Source organism: Styela clava, chromosome 11 (assembly GCF_964204865.1).
Source record: "Styela clava chromosome 11, kaStyClav1.hap1.2, whole genome shotgun sequence".
In the NCBI taxonomy this organism is placed as follows: domain Eukaryota; kingdom Metazoa; phylum Chordata; class Ascidiacea; order Stolidobranchia; family Styelidae; genus Styela; species Styela clava.
Window position 1 is genome coordinate 15,945,130 of NC_135260.1, and position 13,794 is coordinate 15,958,923.

The 13,794-nt window shown below is 33.3% G+C and overlaps 1 protein-coding gene across 2 annotated transcripts in view; it reads right to left on the minus strand.

Annotated features, from left to right (window-relative positions):
• Nucleotides 1–553: 553 nt before the first annotated feature.
• The window catches only part of LOC120346950 (uncharacterized), a 31,512-nt gene continuing 18,271 nt past the window's right edge, over nucleotides 554–13,794 (minus strand). Inside the window, exons 6-10 of one of the 2 annotated variants that reach the window (XM_039416747.2) lie at nucleotides 13,422–13,514; nucleotides 12,680–12,709; nucleotides 11,911–11,964; nucleotides 2,192–2,338; nucleotides 554–1,551 (exon numbers count right to left, since the gene is read on the minus strand). In XM_039416747.2, the coding sequence (XP_039272681.2) occupies nucleotides 1,279–1,551; nucleotides 2,192–2,338; nucleotides 11,911–11,964; nucleotides 12,680–12,709; nucleotides 13,422–13,514 (597 nt within the window). In that variant the 3' untranslated portion in view covers nucleotides 554–1,278. The remainder of the gene's footprint in view (nucleotides 1,552–2,191; nucleotides 2,339–11,910; nucleotides 11,965–12,679; nucleotides 12,710–13,421; nucleotides 13,515–13,794) is intronic. The other variant, XM_039416748.2, reaches the window with a different exon arrangement.

A 13,794-nucleotide genomic window follows, 5' to 3' on the forward strand; every position in this document is an offset into this window, starting at 1 on the left:
GGGGACTACAAAGAGTCGTGCACATGATGAATCAGTTTTTCCAGGTGTGATGTTGAGTTATGGCGTTTTTCAAAGTCAAAAATAAACTCAAAATTATGTAAAACGAGCTAAAATATAGACGAGATGGACATTATCTCACTCACTTTACTCAATATTCAAAAAGTGATTTGTGATAAGATACTTGGTTCCCCTGCACAGCGTTTGTTTCCGTGTTGACCAAACGGTGGCAGCATATCTATACATCGCAGAATTTGCTTCTAATCCTAATATATAAACCCAAAATAAGTACATAGTCAAATATATGCATAAAATAAGTCAAGAGATGAAATATTATGACAAGTCTTCAAAACTGCTAATCATTTTAAACTATTGTTTTCAAAACATAGTTCGTTAGTCGTTACTGCTTTACGATTCACTTTATTTGTCCCTACGTTACTTTTTTCTTTATTCGATGATAATATTTAGAAATGTTTCCTCCAGGACATAAAAATAAATGTTTATAAGAAGACAAGAATGTGCGGTTGCAATAATATATCAACAGAAAACAACTTCGTCCATTCGATTGATATATATTTGAAATATTTACAAAATGAAAGCAGAATAAGACAAAAAAACGAAAAAAGCCAGCTCAGTGCAGAAAAAATGATAATAAAATGGTGTTATAAATAGCAAACTAAATATTCTCTTGTAGCCCATACTTTTTTTAATTTACGTTTAAACGATTTGCAAAATTTGAATCAAATGCAACCTATCTTGCCAATATAAATTCACTGTAGTTAATGTAAACTAGTAATAAACAATGGCACCACACAACCGAATACGACCATCTCTTGACTATATCACTATTCTTCGATTTCAATAAGAAATAACATAGAATCCATATTTGAGGCATTTTCAAAATTGAATCTCATTGACAAAAGCTTTAATATAACAGAAATATTCAAACACTTCGCAATATAATGTAATGCCAATATAACGTTTTTTTCCCCAAACTTTTTTGTTACGAAAATCAGCTCACTTTTGCTAGGGATCACCTTACATTCCGCCACGACCGATAGTGAGAAATTCGATTGTGTCTGAACTATGGCAGTTCAAGCCGATTTCTTAGTTTGATTTATTTTTGTCGCGGAAAACAACAAAACAATTTACATCTTTTCAGGAAGAAATTAGCGCAAATTTTTATCGTAAATCAGTGTCGGGTCAAACTCGATCAGGCATGAGTCAGTGATTGAGACTCCCACCTAATCAAACATGACACGACAATAAATTGACAAAGAACTAACTGGAAGTCAGTTCTTCAAGCACGTCATAAAACTGATCAAGCGATTCGTCATAAGATTCTGCATTTACTTTTTCTTGAGTTACTCCAGTCTTTTTGTGTCCATTTGTTATAGGAGCCGAGTTGGTGATTATTTCTGGACTTTTCTGAGAACTTTCGGCAAATTTTTGTTCTGGATTTTGTTTGATGACGTCATCTTTAACGTCATTGTTGTTGTTGTCCTCTATTTCTTTGACTGGTGACTTTCCGACATTAAATGAAGCCACTTTGTCCTGTTTGGTTAAACAAACACATTTTTGTATTTCGTCAGGTTACTATATTTCACACATAGAACACCAGAAGTGGTTATATGAAATGAGGTGTAGTACAAAGTTCCTCGGACGTGGATCAGAAACATTACTTTGACGGTTTTTTCACTGTTTTTGGTGGTTTTTCGCCGTTTTGCACGTTTTGTATATGTTACTTCACTGAACATGTTTTTTTTTACAGTAATTGAAAACTCGTAATTCGAATATGTGAATTAACGTAAACTTTTTTGAATATTCTAAAAATTACAGAAAGAAAGCTATAGCATTTAGATAACTTCGATTCTACATGGTTTCAGACATTAGAAATAAGATATGCATCAAGTTGTTCATTTACATATACATCTAAGTGGAGCAGATGAAAGCAGGTGCATCTTCAAATTTTGTCTTTATTTTAAATTATAGCATGGGTGTTATAGTTAGTTGTTTTGAATATGCCAAATTATAGTTTGCGTCACCAATTTCGATGCTCGCTTTTGGCAATATACATTTACTATACAATGAGATTTAATAATAGGTTAAAAATTATTTCTCAAAGAGGCATACAGGTAAAATAAGAAGAAGAAGGAAGTAAAAAATGCCCTACATTTTAGTAACTGTTTCATACCTTGAGTGATATTTGAGGTTCATCAGTATGGGTATGTCCGTTTTGTGTTGGCGTTGTATGTTCTTGTTCTGTCTCTGGTTGTCCATCTGTTACGTCACTCTCCAACGTCAGAGCACCTTTGAACAATCCCAGAATCTGTTGCGCCACCTGTGTCGAGTCATGTTCGATATTAGTTTCGCCGTTCATAATAAAACTACGATTTTACAAAAGTATGATTGACAAAAATGTTTGAGTAACTGAAAATTGAATTTAATACAACTGTAAATCAGTGCAAATCTATACTGCAATACAACTATTTTAAACATTGCGAAATGTTGCAGGATTGCGCTTTCGCAAGCAAGTTAGTTGCCACACCTGTATCTCATGAATACAAGCTTTGGTTGTAATTTTCGAAAAATCGTTGTTTACATTATGGCAATCATTTTCAGTTTATCGCAACAAGTGCCACATGACACTTTTTTTATGAATGTACTGAATAGTTTTACGATTGTAACTGAATTCTGATTGGTAATGAGAGAGGCATCAGAACTAGCCTCTTGTCCTGAGATGGATAAAATGAATAGCAATGCAGAAACATTTATCTTATGATGTGATCAAATGTCACCAATAAACTTCAGATTGTATATTGTCGGTGGCTTGCAATTTACAACTACTTTATCAGTACTTTTTTACTATTGATCCAGGCCTCGAGGTATTGAGTTGGGCAAATTTGTATACAAACGTAATTCTATATCAAAGCATTTTGAAAATGAACGTATGAATAAACTCTGATAAAGGATTGTTACATCAAATCCAACTAACATACATTCAAAATAAAATCTATATTTCAAAATGCGCAGACGACATTGGCATGATGTTTTACACGCGATGATGTCATAGTCATAAATCAGAAGCAGATCGCCGATGTATCACGTGTTTGGATGAGATTCTGGCAGAAATTTAAAACGTCCAAGAATGGAAATATTTGATCTGTTCAAATATTTGATGTTATGCAAACTTTCTAATATGTGTATTATACGTTGCACTGTTTCTGTAACTTCTTTGTCGAGTTGAAAAACTATCCATACCGACTGTCCAAATATCTGAAATTCATATTTCTCATATATATTCACAATAAATATATACATATCCGAGAGAAATTATTTTTATTGTCTATAATTGAATAAATTTTGGTTTATTTAATTTAAAGAGAACTAATCGTTTACACAGGGAAAGACCCGATCGAATTTGATTGTCAAAAAATAATCAAAAAACCTTTTACGAATAAAACAATTACGTGATGCTTAGACAATTTCTGGAAAATTAATTTTTTAGTTTCTAAAGTGTGCATAGTTGTCGCGCTTTCATGATAATTTTTTTATAAAAAAAAGTACGAAATAAATGTCGTAGTAAGGTACTTTTATTCCTCAGTGCTTAAAATACGATCAGGGAAAATTTAATGTTTAATTTTAGAATTTTTTTCACCTATCAAAATCAAAAACCTATGAAACAGAGTGGCAATTAAGTCTACTGTTGAAGCTGGATATAAACTGAATTTTTTTTATGCTAGCATTAGTCTACAATGAAATTAACCCAAGCACTAAACAAACATTCATCAACTTGAGCTGATTTAATTTCGTATTTCTTGTAAAATCGAAATCTGTGTGCAAATAATTTTTAAGAATGATGAAACGTGCTTATAAGCAGGCCTTGAAAGGGTCTAGTTTCTGTTCGGCTCAATATGGAGAACTTTGTAAAAAAGACGGATCCAATTCACTGCACTTTGTAAATAGCCTCGAATCAGAAGACAATTCAGCGGCCTGGTGCTATATGACGGCGCCTCAACAAACCCCTAATTTTTTTCTCAATTTAGCATATTCTAAAAAAAAAGTAAATTCTCGAACTGACTGTCTACTTTACACCCACTGCAAAACTTTTCCGAGTGATAACTGTGCTCACCTTACCTACTATTAATAAGAGACGAATCATTTCCTGTGCATAGGTTAACTCTCACTGTATAAATTTGGCAACAACATTATTCAGATCTCAAATAATCAAAATATCGATTGTCACGCCAAAAAGTCCACAGAATAAATCAATATATCGACGATCAATTTATAGTGCAGTCCAAGACAGGACCAGGGAATTTAACAATTTAGTACGTTAAGAAGTACACTTGATCGAGGAAAAATTGGGTTTATTGAAAAGTTTATTTTGGAGAATTAACACAAACAAACTAATAATAAACTCATAGGTTGCACGTTATGTTATGTATTGGTCTCCATATAAAATAAGATGTCATACTATAAAATTTTTACTCATATAATTGCACTGTGACATATGTCTTGTGATATATTACTCACTATTATCCAGGAAACAAAATTATAAAATACAAAAGTTTAAGTGACGACTATACTGCTAATACCTGTTTAAAAACCAATTGAGTTGTTTGCAATCTGAAGAACCAATGAATTATACAAATCAGATTTTAAAAGTGAAAATTGAAGATACAAACTGATAGCAACAATCACCGAATCTCAATGTAATGCAAAAAATGATATCGTGACAAAATGTGTTAGTTTTATTCAAGTGAAGAATATTAAAACAACTGTTGGTTAAAATATACAGAAACCTTATCACCGCATTTCGATCATTGTAAAACATCAGGTGGACACTCATCTTCTATCTATATAGCATACCTAATATACATTCAAATTTTATTCGCAAATCTAAATAATGCAAAATCAAACAACGTGAATCATTCAAACAAATCGGAATTTTATGCAAAAAATACATTTGTTGATGCGTCAAGCATTCTCTTACGCACGTAATGTTATGTGTAAAATACGTTTATGACATAGTTTCAACGAGACTCAATTTATTTCGAATCATCTATGAACTATGCATTATCGATAACAAGCTTTTAAAATAAAATCAATTAGAAGTAGCTGATCACGAAATTTCTGAACGTGTTTAATGGGGAGTTTCGTTATTCATGTTTTCAATGTGAACGTTTTATGTTGTTGTTTTGTGGCAACTGTCCAGTTTATCAACATTGCTGGTTTTTAATACTTTTTGTGGCTAATTTAAGCAACCAAAACTTTGTAAAAACTGTTCAAAGTCCAAAATAGTTTCGTTTGCTAACGTAGAAAAATTGAGAATAAGTCGATTTTTGTATATGCCGGACTGCTGAAATGTTTTAATCTGCTATACAATGTTGTCAATGTTAGTAAGATTCATTTAATATATGCAATTTTAGTCACTTCCGGTTCAATAAATGCTAGAGGGTGTGGTTTTACAATGCAATGCTTTCTTTCGCGATATTCACACATTAATAGTATTTGATGCATGATGTCTGAAATAGCCTATATTGATCATACCGCAGAATACAAATGAAATTACCTATATCAATGCAAAGTCAAAATAGATGGCAGTCTGGGCGAAATCATGAAAAGCGAATAATTATCTTTTGAATTCGTTTAAAACACGTAGTGCTTGGAATAAATTTAGCATTATTAGTATTTTAACGTGTGGCAACTTCGTCTATTTATTAATCTGAAAGACAAACAATTAATCCAGGATTAAACATTATGACGTAATTGAGCGTGTAAGCGAATATCCCTTTTCGAAATGTGAAGATAGAAATTATTTTACCTGTATCGATCAATTTCCAAGAAATGATGTCATTTCTAGGCCCTCACTGTTAAATGTCAAGTAATACACGGGAATAGAACGCCGTAGTAACACCAAAATATAACTGCTTATGCTATTGTTAGTGTTTTCAATATTGTCAACACGTATGGTTGTTAATCGAGCTGGAAAATTATGGTACAACGTTCATCGGATGGGATCCTCAGAGTATAACAAATCGGTATGAAACGCCATATCAGACTATTAAATTTAAAATGAATTACGAACTTGTGCAAATAGCCACTGTAATCTACATAAAGTTTGAAGTTTTAAAAGATTTTTCATAGCCAATCAATTACCATCTTGCAGAACCTATAGCCTATAATCCAACCCTACTGTGAATATACTCAAAAGCTACCGTACAGTATTCTGACACACTATATGTATGTAGTTCAATGATGAATCAAAAAATTAACGATTTTGATTTACTCAACAGCTTGAATATTCGGTTAGCTTGTTTTATTACTGCTTGCTTCACTAACATCGGTTACTCCTTATAAAACTGCTTGCTTGAATAAAATAAATCTTTCTGCTCAAGAACTGCTGCCGTTCATTCTTGAAACCTTCCCTAATTATGATTACTATTACTTCCGGTTCATATGGTCAGCTCACAATATTCTCACGAATACTACAACACGACGTATTGCACAAAATTCTGCTAACACGACTGAGCTTGCAATGGCTGACTTCGCTTACTTTACAAAATATAGTCCGACTTTCAATTACTATGATTTGTGATGGTTTTTGTAGTAATCTGGCAGTTACAAAAATCGGCGCTTCGAAGTGTGTGTACCAATGTGGAGGTAACCGATTTTGTTCGCCTATTTTACATCAAGTTGTGTAAGAGGACTGAAACCTATGGGCAGGGGGTATGTATGTACATTCACTTGGCTAACACAGACTGTCCCCGAACTTGTAATAGAACTAAAATAAGGAAAATAGGAATGGAATTATAGCCTAACCTTGTACACACACTATGGGAGTACCTCAAAATCAGTTTATCACTTCACAAAGCTTATAAGTGTTGCAAGTGAAAGTGACGATTAATGAAAGATGTATGCTCAAAAATAAGTAAATGAATCTTTCATCGGCAATATTTTCGCTATTTCAATAAGATGATTTAAACCTTCCTCGATTAAATATGAAAATCTTTTACACCAAGATATTTATACAGCCTTTTGACCAAACACCATTCGTGCTTGGACCTGCTTGGTGGTACTCAAATAAAAAAAACTCCAAAACTAGATCTATCCTGAATATCTGACAAAGAAAAGTCGATGTGGGTCAACGGAATGCTACTATTTTGCCAACAAGAATGTCTTGTTTAACAAAGCCGTCCCAAACACATGTTGCAAATACGCGTGCCGGAAAACTAGAGACAGCTGCAAACACAATAAAATGACATCATTGTATCTGGCGAGTCTATCACGAAACTAGGGGTTGAAAAGCCTGGATTCGAAGCGATTTATATTCTAAAATTTTGTATTGAACGAATTAATTACAAGATTCATTGCAAGACACGTAATTTTATGATGACATTTGCTCTGGATTAACTTTACTTATTTCACTTACGATAGAATAGACATTCACAATAAAAAGCCAATACGTGTTTAACTTGGTCTACTGTTAACTTCAAAATTATGGATACGTGGGATAAAAATTTGACTTTAAAGTTACACAGTTGATCATCGGAATCACTCGATACCGAAATGTCAAACGTATCTGAGATAGCGTCACGATTATTTCCAGAACAAACAATGTAAAGCATAAAAAACAACATAATTTGTATCAAATTGTGATAAAATCTAATTGCTACTTTGATATCAAGATTGGCGAAAAAGAAACAAACATTGTGATTTCATTTAATTTATTGAATCTTGTAAATTGTCAATTTCATGAAGAGGTCACACTAGATAACGTCATAGTGAACTTTTATGAAGTTTCCATATTTTACAAAGTTCAGGAACAACCTTATCTTGACGTTGTTCGACAAGATGCCATAACAAATCACAAAAATTTGCACCTGTACAACCTCGTGCTACTGAAGACTATAAGTTTAACCTTTAAATGACCTTCCAGTTCACTGTTTTTTCAAGCATGGACAATCGAATAATCGAGATTTTTAATCAAGATTTTCCGTAATCGTAATCAAACTTGTTTCTTATTTATTATATAGAGCGATTTAAAGATAAAATTGTAACAATAAAATAATATTTTACTACGGATTATAAATCGTATTTGCATACAATTATCATTATCAATTTCATCATGTAACAACAATTACTCGCATGATAGTGGTATCTTTTATATCGTTTGAAAAGCACCCTTGTCCTTTCCATCCTCCACGGTCGTAATATTCTGGCTATATTTCATACAATAAAACCTTAACTCAACTGAACCCTAATTGCCAAAAAAATTCCTGCAACTTTTCATTACAAAATACCGAAGATCTGAAAGTGAATTCCAATCAGACTCTGATGGAAATCCTGGTTTTAAGTATTTGTCAGCACAATCAAAGACAAAATAATACTGATGATCGTGATGAGACACATTTCAATTTCCAAGCCATGACATCATCTATTCCATACCATGTTTGGATGCCAGCACCTCCAACGAGGAAGGGTGACGTGTGAATTTAAACATCTCGCAAACAGAAATAGGTCACGGATCATCACGTGACCTCCCTTTTCAAAATTTCAGTTTATTAAATGCAATAATCTAGTATCTCATCCTGCCAGGTTTATAAAAATGTTTAAGCATCATAAAGTCATACTTGACTATCCTTTGGGAGAAATAGTTTTCTAAATTCGAAGATAAATTTCTACGTATCACTAGAGAAATTGACACGTTTTATTTCTCACTTTTGACAGGACTAAAATTGGCGTTTACAAAACAAGTTATCAAAGTAAAGTAGTCCAATTATAGGGCCTGCTATAATACCAGGTCGAGTTAGACGGGCTTTGAAAACAGAAAAAGACATTTTCTTGAAATGATTTCGTACGAAGTGACCTTTTTCCACGCGATTCTCAAAGGCCAGGTGAAAAGGTTGATCCTGTGAATTCGTTTGTAGCTGTTTCTAGTAAATACTTGAGACTTACCAATCTATAACCTTTGTTAAAGCTACCGTAACTTGATCCACTGGAATGCACAATCTTGACGACCCCAATTACACTCTCACAAATTAGGTTTGCGGCAAAACAATTCCAAATATAACATCTCGTTCCTTTTATTTGAACAAATTTTACATTAAGTGTAGCATTTTGTTTTTTAGTAATAATGACACTAGAATAAAGTGCGTACTAATGGATATTCTCATTTAGAATTTCGTACTAACAACATTAGAACTCAACTTTATCTCCTCGAAAAAAAAAGTAAAATGAATATTGTTTCAAAGTCTTTTCTCAATCGACGATATGGACATGAGTGGATACAAAGCATAACTAATTCATGTTTATACCAGGAGGGAAGGTATATATAGACCATTAATGTAGATTCGTTTCCTTGTACGAATCATTTTTAACCATAAGTCACTTGATGGGTCCCAAGACTGGACGATGGCTTTACATTCCATAGAGCGCATCATATCAGTCCAGACAACGTTATTCTTGAAACAGTCTTTATACGATAAATACTGTCTTTTTATGGCCAAATACATGAAATATAGGAATTGTAGTGCTGCTATATTAATTATTTTCCAACAATTCTTACTATGACGTGATGATCAGCTATCTCCTCAAAACCTAAACGTCAACAGCAACACTACGTAGTGACTGAAGTACCTATCCTTAACTGGCTAGCCCAATTAAGACGATACAAAAATAACTTTTTCTAACACTGAGCCGAGTAAAAGAAATCAGGAAATTGAATTGTATTTTGAACGTTTTATATGTGAGAACCGAGATGCGTTAGAAAGCTTCAAACGCCTGCGCATTACTAAACTGTTAACCAGCTATCATCTATCTCTCAACTTGAAACTAATTCCGTAAAAATAATGTTAAATCTGACACAATAGATCAAACGTTTCAACCAGGCCGTGCGTAATACGTGATACGCGTTTTAAATGAGTACAATGAGTAAATGAATAGCAACATCCAGCTTAGATGACTTGCTTGAAAGTTCAAAGTTTTTCGGTATTACTATCACACTTTTGGAGATTACATCCAATCGAATACGCATCATGGATAAATCGTAGATTTGTATCTGTCATAAACATCATCTAATTGTTGGGCTCTTTCACGCAAGTACATTAAAGCAAAATTTGCATAGCGATCATTATAGTGCAAACAACTAAACGAAAATTGATTTGTGTCTACATAACAATTGACGTCACACCTCGCAATAAACGTGTCGTGCATGACAATTTCGGCAGGTTTTGTCTAACACAAAGCACCGATCAATTACGACAAAAACAAAGTAGATTCGAAACCAACATTACAAAAACTTTCGAAATAATGCGATTTCGAAATCGAAAAGTCGAAAAGTCTTCTCAGTATTAATTATTGACGGAATGCTTAACAATTCAGGTGGTTGAACCAAAATATTTCAACTAAAGTTTGAAAGAGCTAATTAAAGCAGTTTTCGGTAACTTAGTCGGTGCTCCCGTGGTGTGTGTACCAGAATAGGGTTACGCCATAATTTTATTCATATTTTCCTTATTTTAGTTCTATTACGAGTTCGGGGACTGTCTGTGATAGCCAAGTGAATATACCATACCCCCCTGCCCATAGGTTCCAGTTCCTTTACACAACTTGATATAAAGTAGGCGAACAAAATTAATTACCTTCATATTGGTACACACACTTCTGGAGCGCCAATTAGCCGACCCAAAGTCGGAATATTCATAACTGGAAACAACGATAAGGCACATTTGGAAAATCTTGAACTGAAACAATATCCTAACTAACTGATCGGCTTAGTGTGAGGATGTGATATCAACTGATTACCACAGTAAGATTCTATGCTTGAATAATTTTCAAAACGGATGCGAGATCATAATGACAAATTTAGAACTGAAAGCGGAAGAGGGATGAAATAACATCCATGATTAATCACTATACTTCCTCTAAGGTCAAATGTCATTTTCTGAAATAGCGCCCGGAAAATACATTGTCCACGTTTACATTGTGCGACGAATAAACAATTTTTTAGTCTTTAGTATAAGAGGTAGCCACTAATATTGTGTAAATAATTTCACAATTCCGGGTATGTTTTTCACTGGAAGTATCACCGTCATACTACCAATATATATGTCTTAGCAGTCGGTTATTATTATCTGAGTAGGTGTTACCTACTAATCATAATATTTCTTTGTATGAATCTAATTTGTTATGTCAAATTTCTTTGTTATAATTCAATGAGGCTCGTGATATCAATGACAATGGATTTCCAAAATCATGGATATAAGCATAGGTGGTGGAAGAAAATAAAACCAACTCATAAAAATTAAAGACTTGCCGATTAATGTAACAAGGCATATCACAAGTGTGTGTTCGGCCACAACAGCTCATTTAGAAAAGGATAAAACAAAAATGATAAACACCTCTTCAAATATAAATTATTTGAAAAATGATGCTACTTGAGTAAACGCTCAGACCTTTAGTTTTATACTACTATCCATGGCCAAATATTCCCAAAACGCAATTCAATATTGGTTTATCTTCGATTAAACATAGATAAACTCCTCACAAAAACTACCAGTACTTTCGACCATTGAATTGGCCATGGCCAAAATAACAGTATTTGAGAGAGGAGTAGCTTCATACTTGAGAAACTGAACATGGGCGGAAAGTGTTTTAAGTACAGTAATATATCGCATGCTTTGGTGTACTTAACATTCCGTAATTAAGCCGACAAAACGCAGCAGAAATTTCTATAAAAATATTATAAATCATACACGACAGTAGATTGAACGTTTTCATTATCGTATATATGGGAATTTATATTCAACATATGATTCCTCCGTTGCATACATATTATTTTTCATCAACCAGATACTACAAAGCATTTTGGAACAAATTTTCTAGCTCCACCTTGCGGTATTAAATGCTTACCTGTGTTTGTTCTCCATTGGGACTTTTGCTTCTTGTCTGGGGTGATTTCGAATTCTGAATATTGAATAAAAAATATATAATGGTGGTGTATTTTATACTACATATCGCCTAACAATTTTTTTGGTTATTCCAATTTTGCTGGGATGCATAATTTGTCACCCCTACGCCTCGAAGTTTGCATGTTTGGTTTTATAGTTAGTCCTCATATCAGAGTATCAAACAGTACAAAGATAGACTACACAATGAAAAGTGTTGATTAACTTGGTGAATATGAACGTATGCTACACAATTTATATAATAAACATTCAGCTCTTCAAACCTTACAAAATCTGTAGAACTCTATATGGTAATCAGAGAAATTTTGGAAAGCTCAGAAAAACTACAATTTGATTGAATAAATTGGCAATTCTCGCATAAATATTGATATTTAAGTGCACGATAAAGAGTGACAAATTAAGATTATTACATGCATAGAAGCAAAGCAAGATGTACTATATGTTAATTCTTCAAGTAAGTAAGCAATACATGAAATAGGAGATATGAAAGAGATAAATAGCGTTCATGCAGCAGACAATAAAACAGAAAATGCAATGTTTTAAGCTTTCTACTTTTTGTTGCGACGAATGAATTACATGTGCTTGGTCAAACACTATAAAGCTCATTGGAAAGATTAGCGCAAAAAGTTAATTTTAATATAATAAATTAATTTGATGAATTAGAAGGAGAGTGTAGGACAGATCCACGAGAAAAACTAACTTTCTAAACTCACATCTTCTCCTGGGTCGCCTGGCTCAGCCACCTGTTAATCGCGGAGTAATTAAGTCAGACTAATCTAGTCAATGTTTCAAAGACGACGTGTTATTAAACCTACTAATTGGATCGACTGCGTTAATGTGAAGACTTATTTGTTATTTTTCGTATTTCGTTCTTGATAAATGGGAACTTTGGAATCCATCACCTTTGCGAAACCATTTACAAATGCCATAGTTGGAGTTTTATTGCAAATTTAAATTTCAACTAGAAAAGGCTAGAGACTGAAAAAGTGACTTTGATCGCACTCAAATATACCTGGATTATTTTCCTAAGTGGCAAATCAGATTTTAACAAGAAACTGTATGATATCGTGAATCGGTGATCACAATTTTTAATTATTTTAGGTAAGGCCAATAGTACGGCCCAGTCTGATTTTTTCAAATTCGATGTATCCAATCATACATGATCTTGCCTTTCGCTGCAATTTGTCTCAATACTCCCTCTATGCAGTATGCAGTATAATTGTGAGTAAAAAATAAAATGTGGGCATTTCAGCTGGGTCTGGTATTGTACGCATTATCATGAGACAAAAGCATCACCACGCAAACACCATGAGCATGCACGTCTGATTTACGCTCTTTATAGATTATATATTTCCATTGCTGACACGTGACAATGTCCAAACCAAACATCCTAGACTTATATTTTACTAAATAATAACACCAAAGATGATATAAAAACAACATTACTATCCTTACCGAGTGTGTTATCGCCGTCTTTTTCAACGGTAGTCTAGGTTTTGCGTAATTAGCGTAGTCTGGGCCTTTGAACATGGCACGAATCTCTTTTACCTGAAAAAGTCAAATAAATATATACATAGTAAACAAGAAACCATTAGCAGGGTTGAATAATTCCTATAGCTATCCAAATTATTTTCTGAAAATGCAAGATATTTGGAATGGTCTGAAATATACAAAGGTCAATCTGATACAACGTAGGTATCTTTCTAAAATTGTCGAGAAGTCACTATGTAATCGGGTTACTAACTGCTTGAATAGCGGTAGGCACTTCAAAAGAGTGTTTTGCTCATTGATGTTACAGCTAATATATTTACAATAGTTCAAATTTTGT